This window comes from Aulostomus chinensis, chromosome 17, assembly GCF_037954235.1.
Source record: "Aulostomus chinensis isolate RoL2024-O1b breed Wild chromosome 17, RoL_Achi_v1.0, whole genome shotgun sequence".
Classification (NCBI taxonomy): domain Eukaryota; kingdom Metazoa; phylum Chordata; class Actinopteri; order Syngnathiformes; family Aulostomidae; genus Aulostomus; species Aulostomus chinensis.
In genome coordinates this window covers 16,384,399-16,402,616 of record NC_141336.1, presented here as the reverse complement: position 1 = coordinate 16,402,616, position 18,218 = coordinate 16,384,399, and the positions used below count along the sequence as shown (strand labels likewise).

Below are 18,218 nucleotides of genomic sequence, written 5' to 3'. Positions count from 1 at the left end.
TATGGCTGACAAAATTAATGAGTTACACGTTCAGAATAGAATTATTCATATCATCTTACCATATGAGACGAACTTAATGCCGTATTCAACATTTTTTGGGGGGGGAGGGGGCTAAAAAAATCATTCGTTTAACTGTTGTTAGCATGCGGAAGTGGTACGAACGCCGCTCCGGCGGGAATCTTCTTGACTGTCCTCTCCGAGTGTTTAGGCAGTGGGCGGGGCTTGAATATTGAACTTGCTCGCGTTGTCTGCAGTGATAGCATAACACTGCAACATGAAGAGGCGCTCGTGTGACCGTTACCCGTCTTCATCACCGGGCAAGCCACAGGTCAGTGAAGACACGGCTGCGTATACCTGCTGCTCATGTCACCGCATCATCTGTTGTGGATCAGCTGATGCCATATTTGTCCGGCCATTATTGCTATGTATCCCGTTATGTCGTATGTACGTATATATATACATATATATTTGTACTTCCTCCATGGTGATAATACATCCAGCATTACTTCCTGGAAACAGTATTTCAAATAAATGAGTGATTGTAGAGCTCCTGGAGGATACAGGCGATGCTCACTGTGCTAATGCTGCTGCTGACCATGCTACAAACTAATCACCACCCTAAAGGGATGCATGAGTTGCAAAAAGGATGTTTCGTCAGGATGGAGCCAAATGCATTCCTCTGCTGTTGCATGAGCCATTTTAGAGGTTAACACTCACACACACTCTATATGGATTGATTGACAGCTTCATTGTAATGGAAACATGGCTCCATTAGTTCAGTCTTACTCACTTCCTCACAGGATTCCATGCACGAGTGCTTATAAAGTCAGCCCTGCTGTTCTGACTTGTGTATAGGTTCTGTAACTGGGGCAAATGGTGGGCATGGGGAATAAAAGGATGCCAGCTGAGCCCCTCGTCCCTCTGCCAGCCTCTCACTAAGACAGAAGACAGAGAATGGCTCAGTCTATGAGGAGGACGGAGACTCCGGGAGCCACGGACCGAGAGACCAACAGAGACAAAACCAGAACCAGCTACTTTGGCAATGTCAAGAGCAGGTCAGGCTTATGAACACAAGGATTACTGGAGAGAAAAGCTCCACTCAGACATGTGACACTTTTGACTGGTATTTGGCTTCACTGCAATTCTCTCTTTCATTATTCTCTGTTAATGTGATGAGAAGAGGACAGGATTGGCAAAAAAGAAAAAGAAAAAGTTTTTTTTTGTGCAAAAACGAACATTTTCACCAGCTTGTTTAATCCGCTGTCATCGAAGGATCATGAACATCATGTGGGTGAGAGATACCGCATCTTGCCAGGAACATACTTCCCCAGCCGGCGTTTGGACAGCTGCCCTATAAATAGATCCTCTGATTCGCTCTTTGATTCACACTTTTAATATTCTGAACAATTAATCGCTAAAGGCCCATCATTTTTAAAACCACCAGCGTATGATGCTGTGGCGGTAGCTGCTTTATAGACGAAGCAACGAAAAAAAAAATCTACTGCTCCATCACCTTATATCAGAGGGGAAATCCTAAACACAACTCTTTGATCCGCTCACTAAATGAATTATTCAATGAAAACCTGTTATGAGTTGAATTGCACCGTTCTTGATGACAAATGGCCTCATTCTTCGAGATATTATAAAGAAGCAGTATGAAATAGAAAGGAAAGAGGTAAAAATGAACAGAATTAAACAGCTGTAGGCAGATGAGTCCTCATATTTGGTCCAACAGGAGAAAATGTATATTTTAGGAGGAATGAATTGGCAAGTTTGAGTCTGATGAGAGGGCGTGAGACATCTGCTGATGTTTTCTGCTGGGAGGCTGATGCCTGATTATATAATGCAGGTATCGTGTTTTGTTTTGTTTTTTGCATCAGCTACAAATACCACAATTTGATAATAATGATAATAAATGAGACTGGAAATTACCGATCTACAAGGGCATTTTTCAACACCAATGTTACTGTCCGCATTGCTGTCTGTCTGCAAGTGCATTTATCTTCCATTTTAAGCTAGAAAACATTGCTCACCTCCATCCAGGTGAAACTTTTTGGCTCCAAGCAGTGATGACCAGGTCCGTATCGTTTCCTGTGTCCACTAGGTGGCACTCAAGAACACACACGCATCCAATATATTATGTTATGTTATTACATTATCACAAAATTCTTGAGGTGTTTCTGACCAAGATGGGATGGATATGATCGACTTACCAGAAGAATGTAAGATTTAAAAAAAAAACTTTATTTCCTGTTGACCAGTTTGTGAAGTGACTAATCTGGTTAAAGATTAATGTGTTGCTCCTTGGCACATGCTACATCTCTCATCTGTGTTTCAGCCGAACATTTTTTTTTGTTTAATCTTGCTGACAGACAAACACCAGTGAAAACATACGAGAGGTTAAAAAGTATCAGCACAGGCTCAGAAAACACACTTCATACTGTTGTATCGCCTCGAATTCATGACTGTTCCCAGTTTATGAGGTTCTTGCTTAGAAACATGAGTATTAACCACGAGCATTTCAGTATTTTTGACACGTGTGAAGAACAAACAAGAAGAGAATATAAAACCGTAGTCTGGTCTGTGGTAGCCAAACATTGAGGAAGTGTATGAACACAGTTTAATTTGTGACATATTTCCTTTCGTGATGAAACCTCCTCTCTCCTCTTCCTCTCACAGGCTCAGCTCCAAGCTGCCCGCCGGTGTCTCTCAGCCGTCACAGCCCACTAGGCAGCCATGGGAGTCTCAGCCTCAGGCCAGAGCTCCACAGGAGCCTTCATCTGGTCGTCCTCTTGACCACGTCCCCAACATCAGGAACCCCAAACTGCGCCAGTACTACCTGGAAGGTAGAGTCTGATATCCTGCTGCTCAGCTGCATGAATTTCTGTCAGCTGATGGAGATATTGTGCTTCCTCGTGCTTTTCCTTTTTTCTCTCCGCTCACAGGAACTTCATGGGACCCGAACATCATGGCAGGCAAGCAAGAGAGGACGAGTGGATTGTCAGATGACAGCACAAGCAGCAGGGTCAGTCAGATGACTTAACTTTCGTGACAACATGGGAGAAAAATGTACCCCTGCATCTGTATCATCCTTGTGGCCCTGCTAGCGTGAGCATTTTTTACGGCTCTTAATCAGTTTACGGCCCTGAAAGCGAGAAAGAGCGTCCAAGGTTCAGTGCTTAGTTTTATCGGCTCTGCTGTCTGACATTATGAGGAAACAGAGCCTGTTTCCGAGCCTCTACAACAAATACAGCCGCAGGAATGCACTCTCAGATGTTTATGCCAAGGTATTTGTCAGCCGGGTTTGTAAATTGGCTTCTTAGTTGTCAGATATTTGGTAAACGGCCTCAGTACTTCTCCTCTGATCCGTCCTCAACCTTTGCATGGAGATTCATCGTAGAAGCTGCATTATCGTTTCCTTTCATTCAAGACACATTTTAATATTTTTTATCATTTATTTGCTCGTCAACCATGAGTGGGTCATGTACACATTTTGCGAGGGATATTTTTTTTTATATTATTCAAAAAATATGATGGGAGTGTGTTTAAACATTAAGTTTGTTAAAAAGAAATTAAAATATCATTGGTTTTTATAAAATCCATCTTCATCTTCGACAGTGTCAGCATGTTAGCCAGCGCTGCTCACATATTTATGATGTTATTTTTCAAAATGATGTAATTTTCCTTTTTTTGCTGATAATATTCTACAGAAATGTTGATCCAATCTTTGAGACTTTTTTGTTTTGGTTTGTTTGTTTGTTTTTTACCAAATTTGAAACATTACAATTTGAGGCACCTTAGTCATCGGGTCACCTGGTGCTAATAGGGAAATAATATTGTCTGGGTATTTTAGCACTTTGTTTTACTCTTCCTCTTAAATTTCCTCAAAAGAACTTGCTGTGAATTACTGTGAGTGTTTCTTAAACAATATTACCATGGGGAATTTACATTTTATAGTTCACAGTGTTTCAAATGTTCCACATTTTCTCTCAGAAAACCGAATACTGCCTGGAAGCTTGTTAGCACGTGAATGCAGCACTGTACGGTTGTGTCTCTCTTCACAGGGTCTTCCTGGAGACACCGTGTTCAGTGTCTCGTCTCAGTTCAGCAGCAGTGCATCTTCAGATGAAAAAAGCAAAACGAGGCCACGCCCCTCCCATTCCTCCTCACAACCGTCGTCCTCTTCTGCCACCCTCATCCCTAGAGAGGTAAGAGTCACATGATTGTCTCAAAATGTGACTCACACACACGGCTGAGTAGTAGTTTAACAAACAAGCGGAAACGACACAGCGTTTTGGGGTTTTTTTTGGACTGGATTTGAAAGTCAAAACTGTTGATTCACGTTTAATCCCTTTTTGAACAATCAATACTTAAAACTCTTGAGCAAACTCCTCAGTTAGTATCTGAATTGCTGTGAAACCGCACTTCCAACTCCTCATCCGTACGCCTCATGTGTCATGTGGTGTTCAGATTTGACAACAAACAAATAGATGTGGGTTAAAGGCTCAGGAGAAAGAGGAAGTAGTCGCTCGTGTCACTCGGTTGTATCCTCTTCAATGTCACATCTACTCTTATTGTCATGGCTTCCATTCTGAAGCAGCTGGTCGTCCCGAAGGGGAAAAACACGCAAGGATCGTCACATGCAGAACTGGATTCGGATTTGAAAGCAAAGCCAGAAGTGGTGGTGGAGTCAGATCCAGAGGCTGCCGCTCAAGCTCAGTCGCCCTCGCCAGAAGCAGAATATGACAAACTCCTGGTAAGCAGAAAAAAAAAATCCTTATGTCAGGTTCTGTAGTTGACAATTACAGATTTGTTTCTAATTTCATATGAAGTTATGATTAGCGTAGAGTAAGGAAAGATGCGTTAAAAATACACGAAGCTTTAAATGAAGTAGAGTTAACTGACATGATATAGCAAAATCCAGCCTTTAATCAAGATGAAATGTGCTTAAATGAAATGGAAGGAAGAAATCACAAAAAAGAAGAAATAGATTTCGAGTGAAAATAATTCTCTTCACATTGCTTCTTCATTTTCTCCCGGTGCCACTTATTATCTGTGCTGAAGAAAAATGAACCTTGCTGGTTTGATAATGCCTCACATGAACAGAACTCGTTACCCTGGCAACAAGCAGCAAAAGAAGATCCTGAATTAAAAATATTAGAGTGAATTAAGGGACACCTGTTCTTATTAGCGACTGTTCCCCAAAACATAAAAATGAAAAGAAGTTTAATCAGTGGTTTATAAGAAGCAATACAATGTTTTATAAGCTGATGTATGAACATGCTAAGTGATGATTAAAGAGGAGTTTTTGTCAGTATTTACAACCCTTTATCATTACAGTTGTGTTTTGTTATTTGTCTCTCATCTGTTCGATGGGTACATAGAATTATTATACACGTGTGTGAAAAACTATTCATGTTACATGCATTCATGCTAACTCAAAAGAAGGAAAGCACTGCGTTTCCTATAGTTCATTTATTGTCTTAGAGGTTTGATAAAACCGTTAAATATCTACCTCTGCAAAAATAAAACTGATTTATTTTTTTCAAATTTTGCTTAAAATCGAGGAATCAATCAAAGTTGTTTCTGTCAGTCAATTATCTCTGTTTCTGGGCCGCTGACAGGATGTGGAGGCGGTACCGATGCCTGATGGACAGCTCTGTTTGTTGGCTCTCCCGCCAGAGTGCTGTCAGGGGGAGGGGCCAGAGGCCACACCTTACCTCAAACTATTCTGCCGCTATATCACTGATCGTAAGGTGAGGTGAAGAATTTACAGATCATCTTCTTGTCATTATCTTGGTACTAATATAAACGTTCTCCCTCCGTCTCGCTCCACCAGGGTGTAGTTTCAGGAATCCTGCTGGTGACTTCAAACAAGATCTTCTTCGATCCGTGCAAGACTCATTCCCTGGTGAAGGAGCACGGGTGCGAGGAATACCTTCTGTCCTGCTCTGTTGACAGTCTGGCGTCTGTCTCTTTCTTCTCTGACATCTCACATGTTCACTTCAGCCACTCGCAGCAGAGGTGAGCAACCATTCACAGCTCAAAAAACACACAGAATTATCATTGAAAGTTAGATCGTTTTTTTTTCTTCTTTTTTTTTTTTAGGAGGAAAGGAAAGAAATTTTTTCAAAAGTTGAAAAACGCCAAAAGTCGGTTAGGTGGTTTATCAGACCACAGGGGGGAGCCAGTCCAACCTCCGTCAGATCTGTCCAGTCTGACTCTGAGCCTGACCGCGGAGGCTGCAGGGAGTGAAGAGCTAGAGAGCAGAGACATGGCAGAGGCAGAGCGGGAGCTTGATAGCACCCCCCTGCAGGTGTTATCAGAGGAGTCTGTTGGAGCCCTCGGAGTGGCGGCCACCTTCTGCTGTGGAGGTCCAGATGTGAAGGCGGAGTCGCTGCGTGCCGGTGAAGCAGAGAGTTGCTCCGTAAAGAGTCAGACTCCAGGTATAAACATGAATTACGTGTATTTTAATCTCAATGTTTGAGTGCAATTGTCTTCCTATAAAGTAAAGTCTTCTTCATTCTCCAGCACCGCGAAGGTCATCAGTAGGCAGCCCTGGAACTCTGATGTTTGTGCGTTTGCGGGGTCAGTCGTCTGCAGGGAAGAAAAAGAGCGGGATAACCAAGCCACTGCCCAGAAGGGACGCCTGGCTTGCCCTTTCACAAGAGAGGTATGACAGAGATTTAAAGGAACAAGACAACTTTTTGGGAAATCCACTAATTTGCCTCCCTCCCCAGAGCCAGATAAAATATTTCCCTCTATCCTCTGTATGTGGAATTTATGCTGGCAGTGAGCTTAGCACAATGAATGTAGAGGATGGAAAGGGTGAGCGTATTTTTGTCAAGATTCATTCGAGGTTCAAAATCTTGGTTTTTCCAGAAGTAATTCTTAGTAATCTCTCATACAAAGCCGGCCAACTTTTGATGGAAATATGCTAACATTATCCATGCATTTGTTAAGCTAACTAGCAGTCATTTTTCCTCTGAGGTTCTCAGCTTCGTCCTGCACACACACAGGAGACAAGAGTGTCAGTCTAACTGTCTTGCTCCAGTTCCCCAAAAAGGTGGCTTGTTCCTTTAATCAGGTGCTCCAGAGATCAAAGCATCAAAGAGGAGATATTGTAATAACTGGCTCCTACATTTCTATCAACCCTCTATAGAATATTTCCTGCCCCTTTATTCCCACTTGCTGGATTTCTAATGCATTTTTATGTTACAGTTCCAAATGATGAACAGTTTGTCAACACAAAGTTAAACATTAACCTGTCAGGAGTTATAAAAGCAAATACAAACACTATTGATATTATCAGCCTCTTTGAAATCACCGCCAAAGTTGGGACTATTTTTTTTCTTTTTTCTTTTTTTAGGGTGGAGGAAAAAAATGCAGTTGATCCACTTATGGACCCAACCCAAAATGTAATTTGTCATAAATGACATAAAGACAAAAGTGGTTTAAAATCATATTTTTTAAAAGTGCATCTAAAGCTACACTCGGAAGCAACTTCCTCTTCCTCTTGTTTGCAAGGTGTTGATGGAGCCGTCAGACATGTTTGTCATTTCCACGGGAATGAATAGAAGTATTTGTTCCTCTCTACAGCTCCGATGAGCTCTACGCCTACCTTACAGAATGTCGACCTGACTTGTGTGTACTTGAGGGAGCAGAGGAGGAGGGAGAGGTGGACCGCGACGAAGAGGAGTTTGTACTAATAGAGGATAAAGACGAGGAGGAGGGAGAAGAGGAGGATGAGGAGGAAGTGTTACAGCGACACCGCAGCTCAGGAGATGACTGGGAGGTGAGCGGGTTCATCTGAGTGACTGGATTATTATTATTCTAGATGTTCTCGAACTAACTTGCTGATCTTCATCCAGATGGTGTTGATGGAGGAGAGCAGAGACAAGCCTGCCCTGCTCACCGACAGGGACCCTGAAGGACTAAATCATATTGTAGAGAACAGCCACATTTTTGAAGCCTCACATGTTAGGGAGGTGAGTGACGCAACTGTACATAAACCCTGAACACACACACACTCACTCACACACACACACACACACACACACACACACACACACACACACACACACACACACACACACACGCACACACACCTTCAGATGTGTGTGTTTCATGTTGGGAACTGCTGGCTCGTTTCTTATTCGGGACTTCGACTCAAACTCAAAAAGATGCGAGTGACGTAAAAACAGTCAAATATATTCAAACGCAAAGGAGCTTTGTGGGCATGGAAAGTTTCAAATTCTCTGTTGCCAATTCAAGCGCTGCAGCACTTGTCCCAATATTTAAACAGTGAACATTAACAATAATGTGAACCAATTTTATGTGTGAAAAAAAAGAAAGAACGAATCCAGAGAAAAAGAAAAGCAAAATAGCATCCTTATCATACTCTCTCTCTGTCTCTAAATAGCAGGTTAGATTACTGGAACTAATTAGTAAGCTACAGCAGGAGTGCACACAAAGTCTTTCTACTGCTTGTATGTTAGTATTACTTTTAGTATTAGTTCGTATCACGTTAGCATTTCTTGGTCTGTGAGGCACCGCACGGCCTTGAAACAGACTTCCTCTTTAAGATGTTTGCGTTTTGTGAACCAGCAAGGCCCCTTAAATCCTCCGGTCCTTCTCCTTTAGCCGTTCCACGAAGCAGAACCAAAATATTCACTCCAAGACGGTAGAACGAGCTCCCAGGGGATCGTAGAGGAGCTGAAAATAATTAATAATAATTGATATTAGATATAAATTAATAAACCCAGTCTGGCTTCTATAGATTTTAATATAAACTCTTTCTGTTTCTTATGATTTTTATTTTATCATTATATACCTAATGAATTTATTATGATGAGAATTTTTATGCAGTTTCACAATCTATTTTTCTTTGCCGATAGATAAATGAATACATCACATTTGTATCACCCTTTTCTTAGGAGCCAAAGCTGGTTTACATAGATAATAATGGGCAAAAAAAGAAGAAACTTTATTGACGCAAAAAATGAGAGAGAAACTCTGAAAACATTCTAAGTAGAAAAGAGGAAAGGACGTTTGGAGGATGTTAAAATTCAATTTCAGTTGGGTATTTTATTTTCATGTGTCTTTTATTTAGTATTTATATTTTAACAATGTTTGACTTTTTTAGATTTATTTCATATTTTTCTGTGTACATTAATGTGTTTCCTACTTCAGTGTCCATGTTTTGGATCATTTCTTCTCAAGCGCTTTGAAATACAGTTTGATTCATCTGAAAGATGCTTTATAGATGAAGCCTGGGCTAGAAATCATCATCATCATCATCATCATCATCATCATCATCATCATCATGAACATACCTACAGACTGCGGATGTGATCAGCTGCCTCTCTGTGCTACTTTTTCTCACTCAGCTCTGCAAGGAGCTTCCCCCCAGGACGGTGGGACGTACCTGGCAGCTGGCCTACAGCACGTCTCGCCACGGCGCCAGCCTCAAGTCTCTCTACCGAAAACTAAGTGCCACAGACTCGCCTGTACTTATTGTAATCAAGGATGCACTCGACGAGGTGAAATCCCGCTATTTCGACACTGTTAAATAATGTCTTTTCTTCTTTAACTGATGTTTTGTTATTGTTTTTTCTGTCTTCAATAGATATTCGGGGCGTTCCTCTCTCACCCGCTGAGGCCCAGTGAGGTCTTCTACGGCACAGGAGAAACTTTTCTCTTCATGTTGCATCCTCGTTTCAAGGTCAGTTGACCTGCCGACCTCAGAAAATATCAAATAGAGCTGCACACTTGTCAGGTGATGACCCCAGAGTAAGAAATGAAGAATGAATAAATCTAGTCACTCAACGATGATGACAGTTATTAGGAATTTTCTGAAAACTTCTCAAAATGAATCGAAAACTGTGTCTCAAACATGTTTTGATAATTGTTCCTCCATCGCTCTCCAGTGCTTCAGATGGACGGGAGAGAACTCCTTCTTCATTAAAGGGGACTTAGACTCATTCGCCATCGGTGGAGGAAGGTAATCATTATTTTTGCAGCAAATTTATAGTTTTTGAAGATGATGAGATTTAAAGTTTTGGTACATAAAATAATTTCTCCTCTCTCTTTTTCTCCTAGCGGTCACTTTGGTCTGTGGGTGGATGAGAACTTGTATCTGGGTCGCAGCAGCCCCTGTTACACCTTCAACAACTGCTGCCTCGCTGAAACCGACGACTTCCGAGTCATGGAGCTGGAGGTGTGGACGTTCAGCTGAGGAGACTTGCTGAGCCCTGACCTCACCAGATTGCATTTCTCAAAACATATACAGCTGCTCACTCATTTCATGGTTACATCCATGTCGAAACTGTTGATTTGTGCGCTGCGGTTTTTAATGAACTGAGAGTCGACTACTCGCCCGGCCTGATGACGGTTCCAGCGCGGTTTGTGGGTTTGGCAGCCCTGAGGGAGGTCTGAGAAACTGGATTCTTGAATCTCCATGTTTGAATAAGACTTTGCTCTTAATGTGAATTAATGCTCGCAACACCACAATCTTCATATTCATAACTAATGCATGTCCCCAGTTAGAAGAAGATTTCTCTCTTGGGGGGGGGGGGGGGGGTAAAAAAAATTGAACCACTTCATAGTACCACCAAGAAAACGTCTACATATCAGCCTCGATTCATCTTTACTGGTTTCATCAATTAGTAGAAAAGACTCTTAGATCTCCACTTTGCTTCTCACTCTCAACATCTGTACTTACAATAAAGCATATAGAGGCTAATTTGTAGTTACTAGGAGCTCTTTTCATTACAAATGCTGACTCATATGCCACTCTGGTCTATAAAAAGCTCAAGAATGACTTCAAATTATTGTAATTATGTCATTCAAATATATCTGTCTGATAATCTACACAGTTTGTATGGTGTTGTAGATTAGATAATAAAAAATAAGCTAATGTAGACATTTAAATATTTAAAATTAAGTGTTGAACAGTGTTCAGTGCTAGTTAAATGATCACAATTCCACCTGTAAAAGACGGTTTTATTTCACCATATAACAAAAGTCTGCACTGCGCAGGTTACAGCGTTCCACGTCAACCCTTTCGAAGGAATGACTTTCACAAAGTCACGTCACAACTTTGTTATTTTCGTTGGGCAGACGTCATGGCAACGGATTCAAATGCAGCTGAAGAGGAAACTGTTTCCGTACATTTTAGAAAAAGGTGACAGTGAGCTAATAGCAGGTCCATATTGTCGTCCCCTTATAAACATAAGGGGAAAATAATTAAATAAAACTTGAAATAACGATGACCTGGTATCATGTGCCTTTCATTTCAAGAAGCACAAATATGTGACTGTTTGGCTAAATTAATATAAACTGAGTGTCTGTAACTTGTGGGGTTAATTTGTAACAGTTGCTCTACAGCTGCAAACTAAGTACGATTTATTAAAAATCCATTTTCTTTGGTGTATCAACAAAAAAAACAAAAAACAACCTGCAACCCCGAGAGCTCAATGCACTGCAACCGAAGAGATGAGACAGAACAGGAGCAAATTAAGAAAACCTGAATTTGACAATGAAAATTTACCTGCTAAAATATACATCTGTAGTTTTGGAAAAATGAATCAAAATAGTATTTGTCAGGCTAACAGGAAATATTTGCGGTAACTTCTGCAGAATGAGTTCCCACATAATAAATCAAAACTTTTTTTTGGAAAGCGTCCGTTTTAATTTCTTGTTTCTGTCCTGTTTTTGTATTTTTGTCGCTATTTGTGGTGCGTTTTCTAAACGCTGCACGAATTTTCTTAGTTTGCTTTTTCTCTCTTGTGTTGCATCGAGCTCTCGTAGCTGCAGTAGGAGGGACGTTTCATTTCAATATGAAAAAAAAAAAATTTAAAAACAAACTGAACTCATCATGTTATGTGCCGCAATCTCCTCGAGTTTGTTTTTTTTTCCCCTGCTGCTTTTGTTCTGAGTCAGACGGGGCGTTTCCCCCAGCAGCTTCAGCAATAACATCAGGCGCTGCCCGTCTCATAGAGAGAGAGATTTCAGGCAAAACCTTCACAAACTGCTGAAACACGACTGGAGGCTGCGCCGGACCTGACTGACTACAAGAAAACAGCAGAAAAAAAAAAAAAAGTTATAATGCAGTTTCTAAATACTGCACTCGCAAAAAATAAACAGTACACACAAATAAAATAGCTGTTTGAATGTGTTACGATGCATTAGCAGGAAGATTTAATGTCACTCAGCAGCTACAAGCAGATCTAAGTAACTTTTCAGAGTGAAAGACCTGAGGAAAAAAAACTACTCTTTCCCCCTGCAGGTCATTCCTATGTACCTTTACGTCACAATACAAATGCTGTATATTTATAATGAAAGTAGAAAACTTTGTGATGTTAAACCAGATGAAATACCTAAATAAATAGAAAAAGGAAATGAAAAATCTGTTTTCTGTGGCCAGGCTTGTACAAGAAAGCCTCTTTTCTTTCCTGTTGGGTTTTTATCTTATCTTGGTTTGTTAGCTTCAGGAATGACGATCGTTTCCTCTAATTCGGTCTCTATCACTCACATGCACACGCACACGCACACACACATACACACGTTACTGTGTCAGGTACTGCTTGGCTTTCTCCAAGCCCTCTTTCAGGAAGCTTATATAAGTAGAAGTAGAGGGGTCTTCGAATCCCCCAGAAAAGCTGAAAGTCGTTCCTTCCTCCTCCGGCTTCATGGCCGTCTGGTCCAGGAAGAAGTTTGCATTGATGTGATGGACCTAGAGACAAATACATATGGGGGGGCATTTGGATGTTGAACTTTTTTCCCCCCTCATAAATGATAATAGAATGGTGGGTGCAAAACAAATAAATCATTACAAAAACCATGTTCATGTGCGGTTAATTAAAGAAATGAGAGTGTAGTACGTTCATCTTCAAACTGGTGGGTTTTATTTTCCAGATAATTTCTAGAAATTGTAGGATAAGTGAAGAGGGAGGTTCTTACAATCGTTCCGTTAGGCAGTGCGACCATCATCTCCACAGGGAAATTGTACTTCTCCAGGTGTAAACGAGCTTTCTCACTTAGCGTGGGACTCTGCTCGTCAGCCTGGTGAAGGGAAGAATTATCGTGTCAATTACAGCGTCGCTACCGATTCGTCTTTTGACAGCATGGGTGTTGTTCCAGTGTTCACCTGCATGTTCTCCAGTTCTTTAACCAGAGACCAGCTGCTGATGAAGCTCTGGTTGAGCAAGGCCAGGACGGGCGAACTTTCCAGGACCGTCTCCCGGAGAGTTCGCCCCGAACCTACAGACACGCGGATTACATAAATACACATTAATATTTGAAATTAGCCAGTAATCGTACAACCTTTAAGCAGCAACATAGTAAATACAACCTGATTTAGCACTCAGCTGAACATCTAAGAGAAAAAGGTTGATTGCATCAGTGGCTCAACCTAGAAGCTCCACATTTATGTACTTGTGTTATGTTTTTACATGACACTTGACTGTTATTTAGTAAAGGTGAAATAATACCTGCTAGTTCACCGGTTTGAGGAAAATTTAGTGAAGTAGGAAGTAGAGTTATTGCATTTTTAATGAGATGGAAATTAAAACACCCACAGCTAATCAAGTCAGTTTCGGTATTCCTACTTAATTACTGCCCAAGGGCCGACTGTGTAAATTCTACTTTGGTCCGTATACAATTTCAATTAAAGAGTATGTTCCTGAGCTGACCTCAGCAGGACTGGTCGTCTAGGGCGCCCCAAAGCAGAATGGAATGCACCAGTTTCCTCTCTGCTTCGGCACGCTCGAAGGCCTCGGTGAAAGGCAGGTAGGACACCTGGGAAGGAGTTCAATCACGGACGATGAAGCGTCTGTTGCGACAAAACCACCAGTGTGCAGAATATGTGAGGGTTGATGATACCGACCTTCTTGAAGGGGTAAAAAGTGACCTCCAGGCGGCGAGTGGCCTCTTCCTGATTGATCTCAGAGGTCCAGTAGATGTCCTCAAAGATAAACTGGATGGGCTCGCCGCCGTCATCCCGTCTGTCAATAATGTTGCCCTGCTCGTCGGTGATGATGGAGGGTGTGGACGGGCCATTGGACTCCAGCTCCAGCTGTCGACGCCAGCACAAATCATGAACGTCTTTTGCTTGGCAGTAACTATTCTTATTTTAATGCTTGCTAAAGGAGGTTTGGGGTCTCCTGATCTTATTCGGGGTTTTGGAATTTACGTGGAATATTCCCGTATCCTATTAATATCCAGCTTCCTGATCATCCATGTCAGGCTGTACACACACTTGAACCGTGATTATATTTAATTAAGTCAGCTTTATCAGAAAGCTTGTGTGGTGTGCACACTTTTTGCCACAGCTTCTTCCTTTGCTTCCCTTTAAATGCTTCACTGCAGCTGTACCTGCGGCAGGTATCCGATGTCCACCTCCATGTTGCTGCTCTCGCTGGCACCGTACAACCACTCCATGTCCACGTTCAGAGACCTGCGACACGGTGGCGGGACATGTAACTGACAGCTGTATGCGTAGGGTAGACTGACGTGCGATGGCGTGTTCAGTGGGTTTACCTGTCAGTGGGGACATAGAGGTGGAAGTGTCGCACGTGAGAAGCGTCTTTAGAGAGGACGATGTTGCCTGTGAACTGTCCCGGCGTGAACCAGAAGGGAAAGTCTGGAACGTCGTTGAGCTGGAACTCTGCGTGAATCCTGCAGAAGTGAAAAGTTGTGCTTCAACATGCGGGACTAAAGTTCTGTCAGTCCTGTTTTATAGCTGAGCTGCAAAGGGAAGAGATGAAACCATTAAGGACTGTGTTGTTGTTGGTTTTAAGGGAATCCATTACAAATTCTGTACTCGTAAGATCCCAGCAGACCATTTTCAAAAGAAAACGAGTTTTTCGATAGATACTTGGCAGTTTTCCAGGCAGTTGCTGCCTTTACCTATTACTGTAGTAACATCCAAAGTACTGTGACCCGAAACTTGGCTGCAATTAATATTCAGTCCAAGTACGCAAAAGGACTTAATTTGTTACGTGGAAATACAATAAATCAAAGTGCATCTGTGATACTGTACTTAAAACAATCAATATAAAACACAATGGGGTTAAAATTGTGGGTTAAAAGATGAAAAATGCCTCAGCTACAGGAAAGGTGCTCCCTGGTCGTCTCCCCAGGGAGACTTTCCAGGTGTGATGAGGTGGAGGGACTGTATCTTCCCACTGGCCTGGGATCGCCCCCCCCTCCCTCCAGTCAGAGCTGACTGATGTGGCCAGGGATGAAGAAGTCTGGGGTTCCCTGCTAGAACTGCTGAATCCCAACTTCAGATAAACGGTTGAAGGTGGATGAAAAGATGGAAAACTTCACAACTTGCTCCTCACCTGAATACGATGTCATAATAGAAATCGTTGCTGGCACGTACGCAGGCGACGGTGCCCTGAGGAGCAAAGCGTGACTTGATGAAGGGTCGAGGGTGGAACATACTCAGCAGGGAGTGGATGAGAACCTGCGGTAGGACACCCAAAAAAAAAAAAACACCAACAAAAAAATCAGTATATTTACAACCTTTTCAAGAACTGAAACATCTTTGTGAAATTTTTCATCACCTCTTTTCCCTTTGCTGCGGGAGGGTGGTAGCGATTGTTGGGCAGGTATCCAGTAAAGATGTTGAGTTCACTGGGAATGACCCACCACGTGTCTCCCACTTCGACTTTGTTCTTTGGGGGCAAGAAAACCCTGAATTGGCTGGCAGAGAAGGTTGAGGAAGGCACTGCAGGGGTCTTCCAGGAGCGCAGCCCAATCAGAGAGCTGTGAGAAACCTGCACACACGCACACACGTCAGACACAGGGAGACCATTTCATCATTCGACACATTACAAATTAGAGGAACTTTTTTTTTTTTTTTGCATAATTTCATGCAAGCATAATAATTAAAGATGTCAGAGATCACGATAAATATGTGGAAAAAATTCTCATAATACTGAGATAGAATGATGTCATAGCGTGACGCAGGAATGAGACTTTAAATCAGGAAATAAGTTTGCATTGAACGTCCCTCCTCGCAGAGTCGGCTGGTTTTTGGTCCACTGCCTGTAACAATGAGTCATTCTAACATTTTGTTTTACAATATAAAATATATCACTTGAATTTTGAATTCCAAAGTGTCTGTTGCCTAAAAGCTGTTGTTAAACGAGACTACGGAGGTCGCCGCAGACATTAAGCGTCATCACGCTGAAACAGAAGAAGCACAAAGCTAAAGTCATGCATCTGTTAAGCTTTGTTCATCAGCAATGCATGAACACGTCAATAATCACAACAGTGGGTTTTTGTGGGGATAATCTTGTATATAATGTAAATTTTTTTTTCTGCGGAGTTGATTTTTCAGCAGTGATGGAAAATCCAGTGTAAAAAATCCCATTAGCTATCGGTCAAGGGAATCCGTGACTTCCAGGCCAGCCAAAAAAAGCATATCATACCCCGAGGAATCCATCCTTGCTTTTTGTCATGGAATCAAGCAGCAGAGGTTGCATTTTAGCCACCAACGTTAAAGTCTCTCCGTTGGGGTCTTGGATCACCTCCTCCTCAAAATCCACAGGGGGGGTTATCCCTGAGAGGAAGCAGTGAGGATCCAAGTCAAAAACAGGTTTACATGTGAAGGGCAAGATTCTTAAGTTAGAAAACTGAGGCAGGAAGAAAAGATGTGACGTACCTGTGAGCTTCTCTGCAATGGGTCTGAACTCCTCTGGAGTCAGATAGAGGTCATGATCGATGTCCAAAGAGGAGAAGAGAAAAAGCCCCTCGGCACCCAGAGCTCGAACACTCTCTTCCTAGAAGAAGGAACACATGCATGAGCCTTTTGTCATTTCATATGCTTCAGTGTTTTTCAGGGTCACGCGGGTGCATTCAGACCGGAGCCTCATGATAAAACAACTTGCTTGTTTAAAATACAGACAGATGAGAAATACAGAGGTGCATTGTTTAGTTTAGAATATCCACAGTCCCGAGTTTTCACAGCAGTGCTGTGTGTGGGTCAAGATCAGCCACAGTTTTACAGACAGATGCGTGCCTACAAGAGCTTGGATAATGGAGGGGGTGGGGGGGATCAAGACCTTCTCCAACCACACATACCAGCTGGGGCAACTTACATAGACCCTCCCTCCTTGTAAAACACCATGTGGTGGAAAAACTGCAGATGTGAGGCGAATGACTGACAAATAACGACACGTATCACAATAGTGGAAGTCGACTGATGGAAGGTCACCGCAAACTCTTGTTGCACGCATCTTAAATAAGTCATCCCCCGTTTAGTATAATTTCATACTTTTACGAAATAAAAAAGACTAACTTGAGATCTCTCTTAAATTTTAAATATGTGAAAAAAGTGTAATTACAGATTTCGAACTCACATGACGCCTGATGAGCTGTGAATCTTGATAATATTTGACCCCAAAAGCGACAAGAGGTACAGCGACCACCAGGAGCCACATCCGTCCAGAGATCCAGGAGCCAGAGCCCGGGGGCTTGTGTCCATTCTGCTGCGGCTCTCTGCTCACATCCTCGCGGATTCTTTTATCCACGTCCGCGGCCATCCTCGTCCTCCACCAAGGCTATTTTCACGAATGCATGACCGTTGGGTAACATCCAAAAAGGCTCCCAGCAGTACCGTAACTCCCTTGATGTGAACCTTAGAGTCCACCGACGGTTCTGTTGCCTCGTAACCGGTTATCGCGCGTCTTTTCCGGGAGACAGCTGGGTATGTTCCGCTCGCTAGTCGGCAGCACAGATTTCTTGTTCCACACACGCCTCATATGGAGGCGCTCAGGATCTGTCAATCGAGTAGAGAAAATAGCCAAGCTAAACCGGATATTAATTACTTTCAAAATAAAAGTCCGTTTGACTATCCACACGTGATCGAGCCCATCTTTCCGCGCGAGAACGTGAAACATCGCGATAAATCCAATAATTAGCCATTCCAATGACTTTGCATGATCTGATAATGTACATATTTAAGAACTCATCAATTTTTTTAACGGCATATAAATCCAGCCACGGACACATGAAAAGGCATTATTTTGACAGAACTGACCGGAAGTTTTTGCTGGATATCCTTTTCGGCTTGGCAGACGGATGTCTTAAAGGTGCAGAGTTGTCTTTTCATTCCAGGAATGTCGGCTAACCACCTTAATTATATGTTACTTTGCCAAAAGGGGTAATAGGCTCATTTTTTGCGACTCTGTCCTTTAGGATTGTTT

General features: G+C 42.3%; 2 protein-coding genes across 3 annotated transcripts; one reads left to right on the top strand and one right to left on the bottom strand.

Moving 5' to 3' along the window:
• The first annotated feature begins 203 nt into the window (after positions 1-203).
• On the top strand, positions 204-10,578 carry LOC147246507 (oxidation resistance protein 1B). 2 transcript variants are annotated; one of them, XM_086182746.1, is made up of 16 exons: positions 204-328; positions 856-1,055; positions 2,680-2,846; positions 2,946-3,025; positions 4,065-4,208; positions 4,601-4,756; positions 5,625-5,756; positions 5,840-6,024; positions 6,109-6,446; positions 6,532-6,673; positions 7,600-7,795; positions 7,872-7,988; positions 9,390-9,542; positions 9,629-9,724; positions 9,930-10,003; positions 10,102-10,578. In XM_086182746.1, exons 2-16 carry the CDS (start codon positions 955-957, stop codon positions 10,235-10,237), a joined length of 2,217 nt encoding a protein of 738 aa, XP_086038872.1. In that variant the 5' UTR covers positions 204-328; positions 856-954; the 3' UTR covers positions 10,238-10,578. The 2 variants fall into 2 exon arrangements, with proteins under 2 accessions (XP_086038872.1, XP_086038871.1); XM_086182745.1 differs by having other exon boundaries at positions 4,598-4,756.
• A 412-nt stretch (positions 10,579-10,990) lies between these two features.
• On the bottom strand, positions 10,991-17,800 carry selenon (selenoprotein N). The gene is made up of 12 exons (XM_086182747.1): positions 17,373-17,800; positions 16,676-16,793; positions 16,443-16,573; positions 15,573-15,785; positions 15,348-15,472; positions 14,542-14,679; positions 14,377-14,458; positions 13,889-14,077; positions 13,695-13,800; positions 13,151-13,263; positions 12,964-13,065; positions 10,991-12,736 (listed from the first exon to the last, which is right to left on the bottom strand). Exons 1-12 carry the CDS (start codon positions 17,553-17,555, stop codon positions 12,569-12,571), a joined length of 1,668 nt encoding a protein of 555 aa, XP_086038873.1. The 5' UTR covers positions 17,556-17,800; the 3' UTR covers positions 10,991-12,568.
• Between the last annotated feature and the right edge of the window lie 418 nt (positions 17,801-18,218).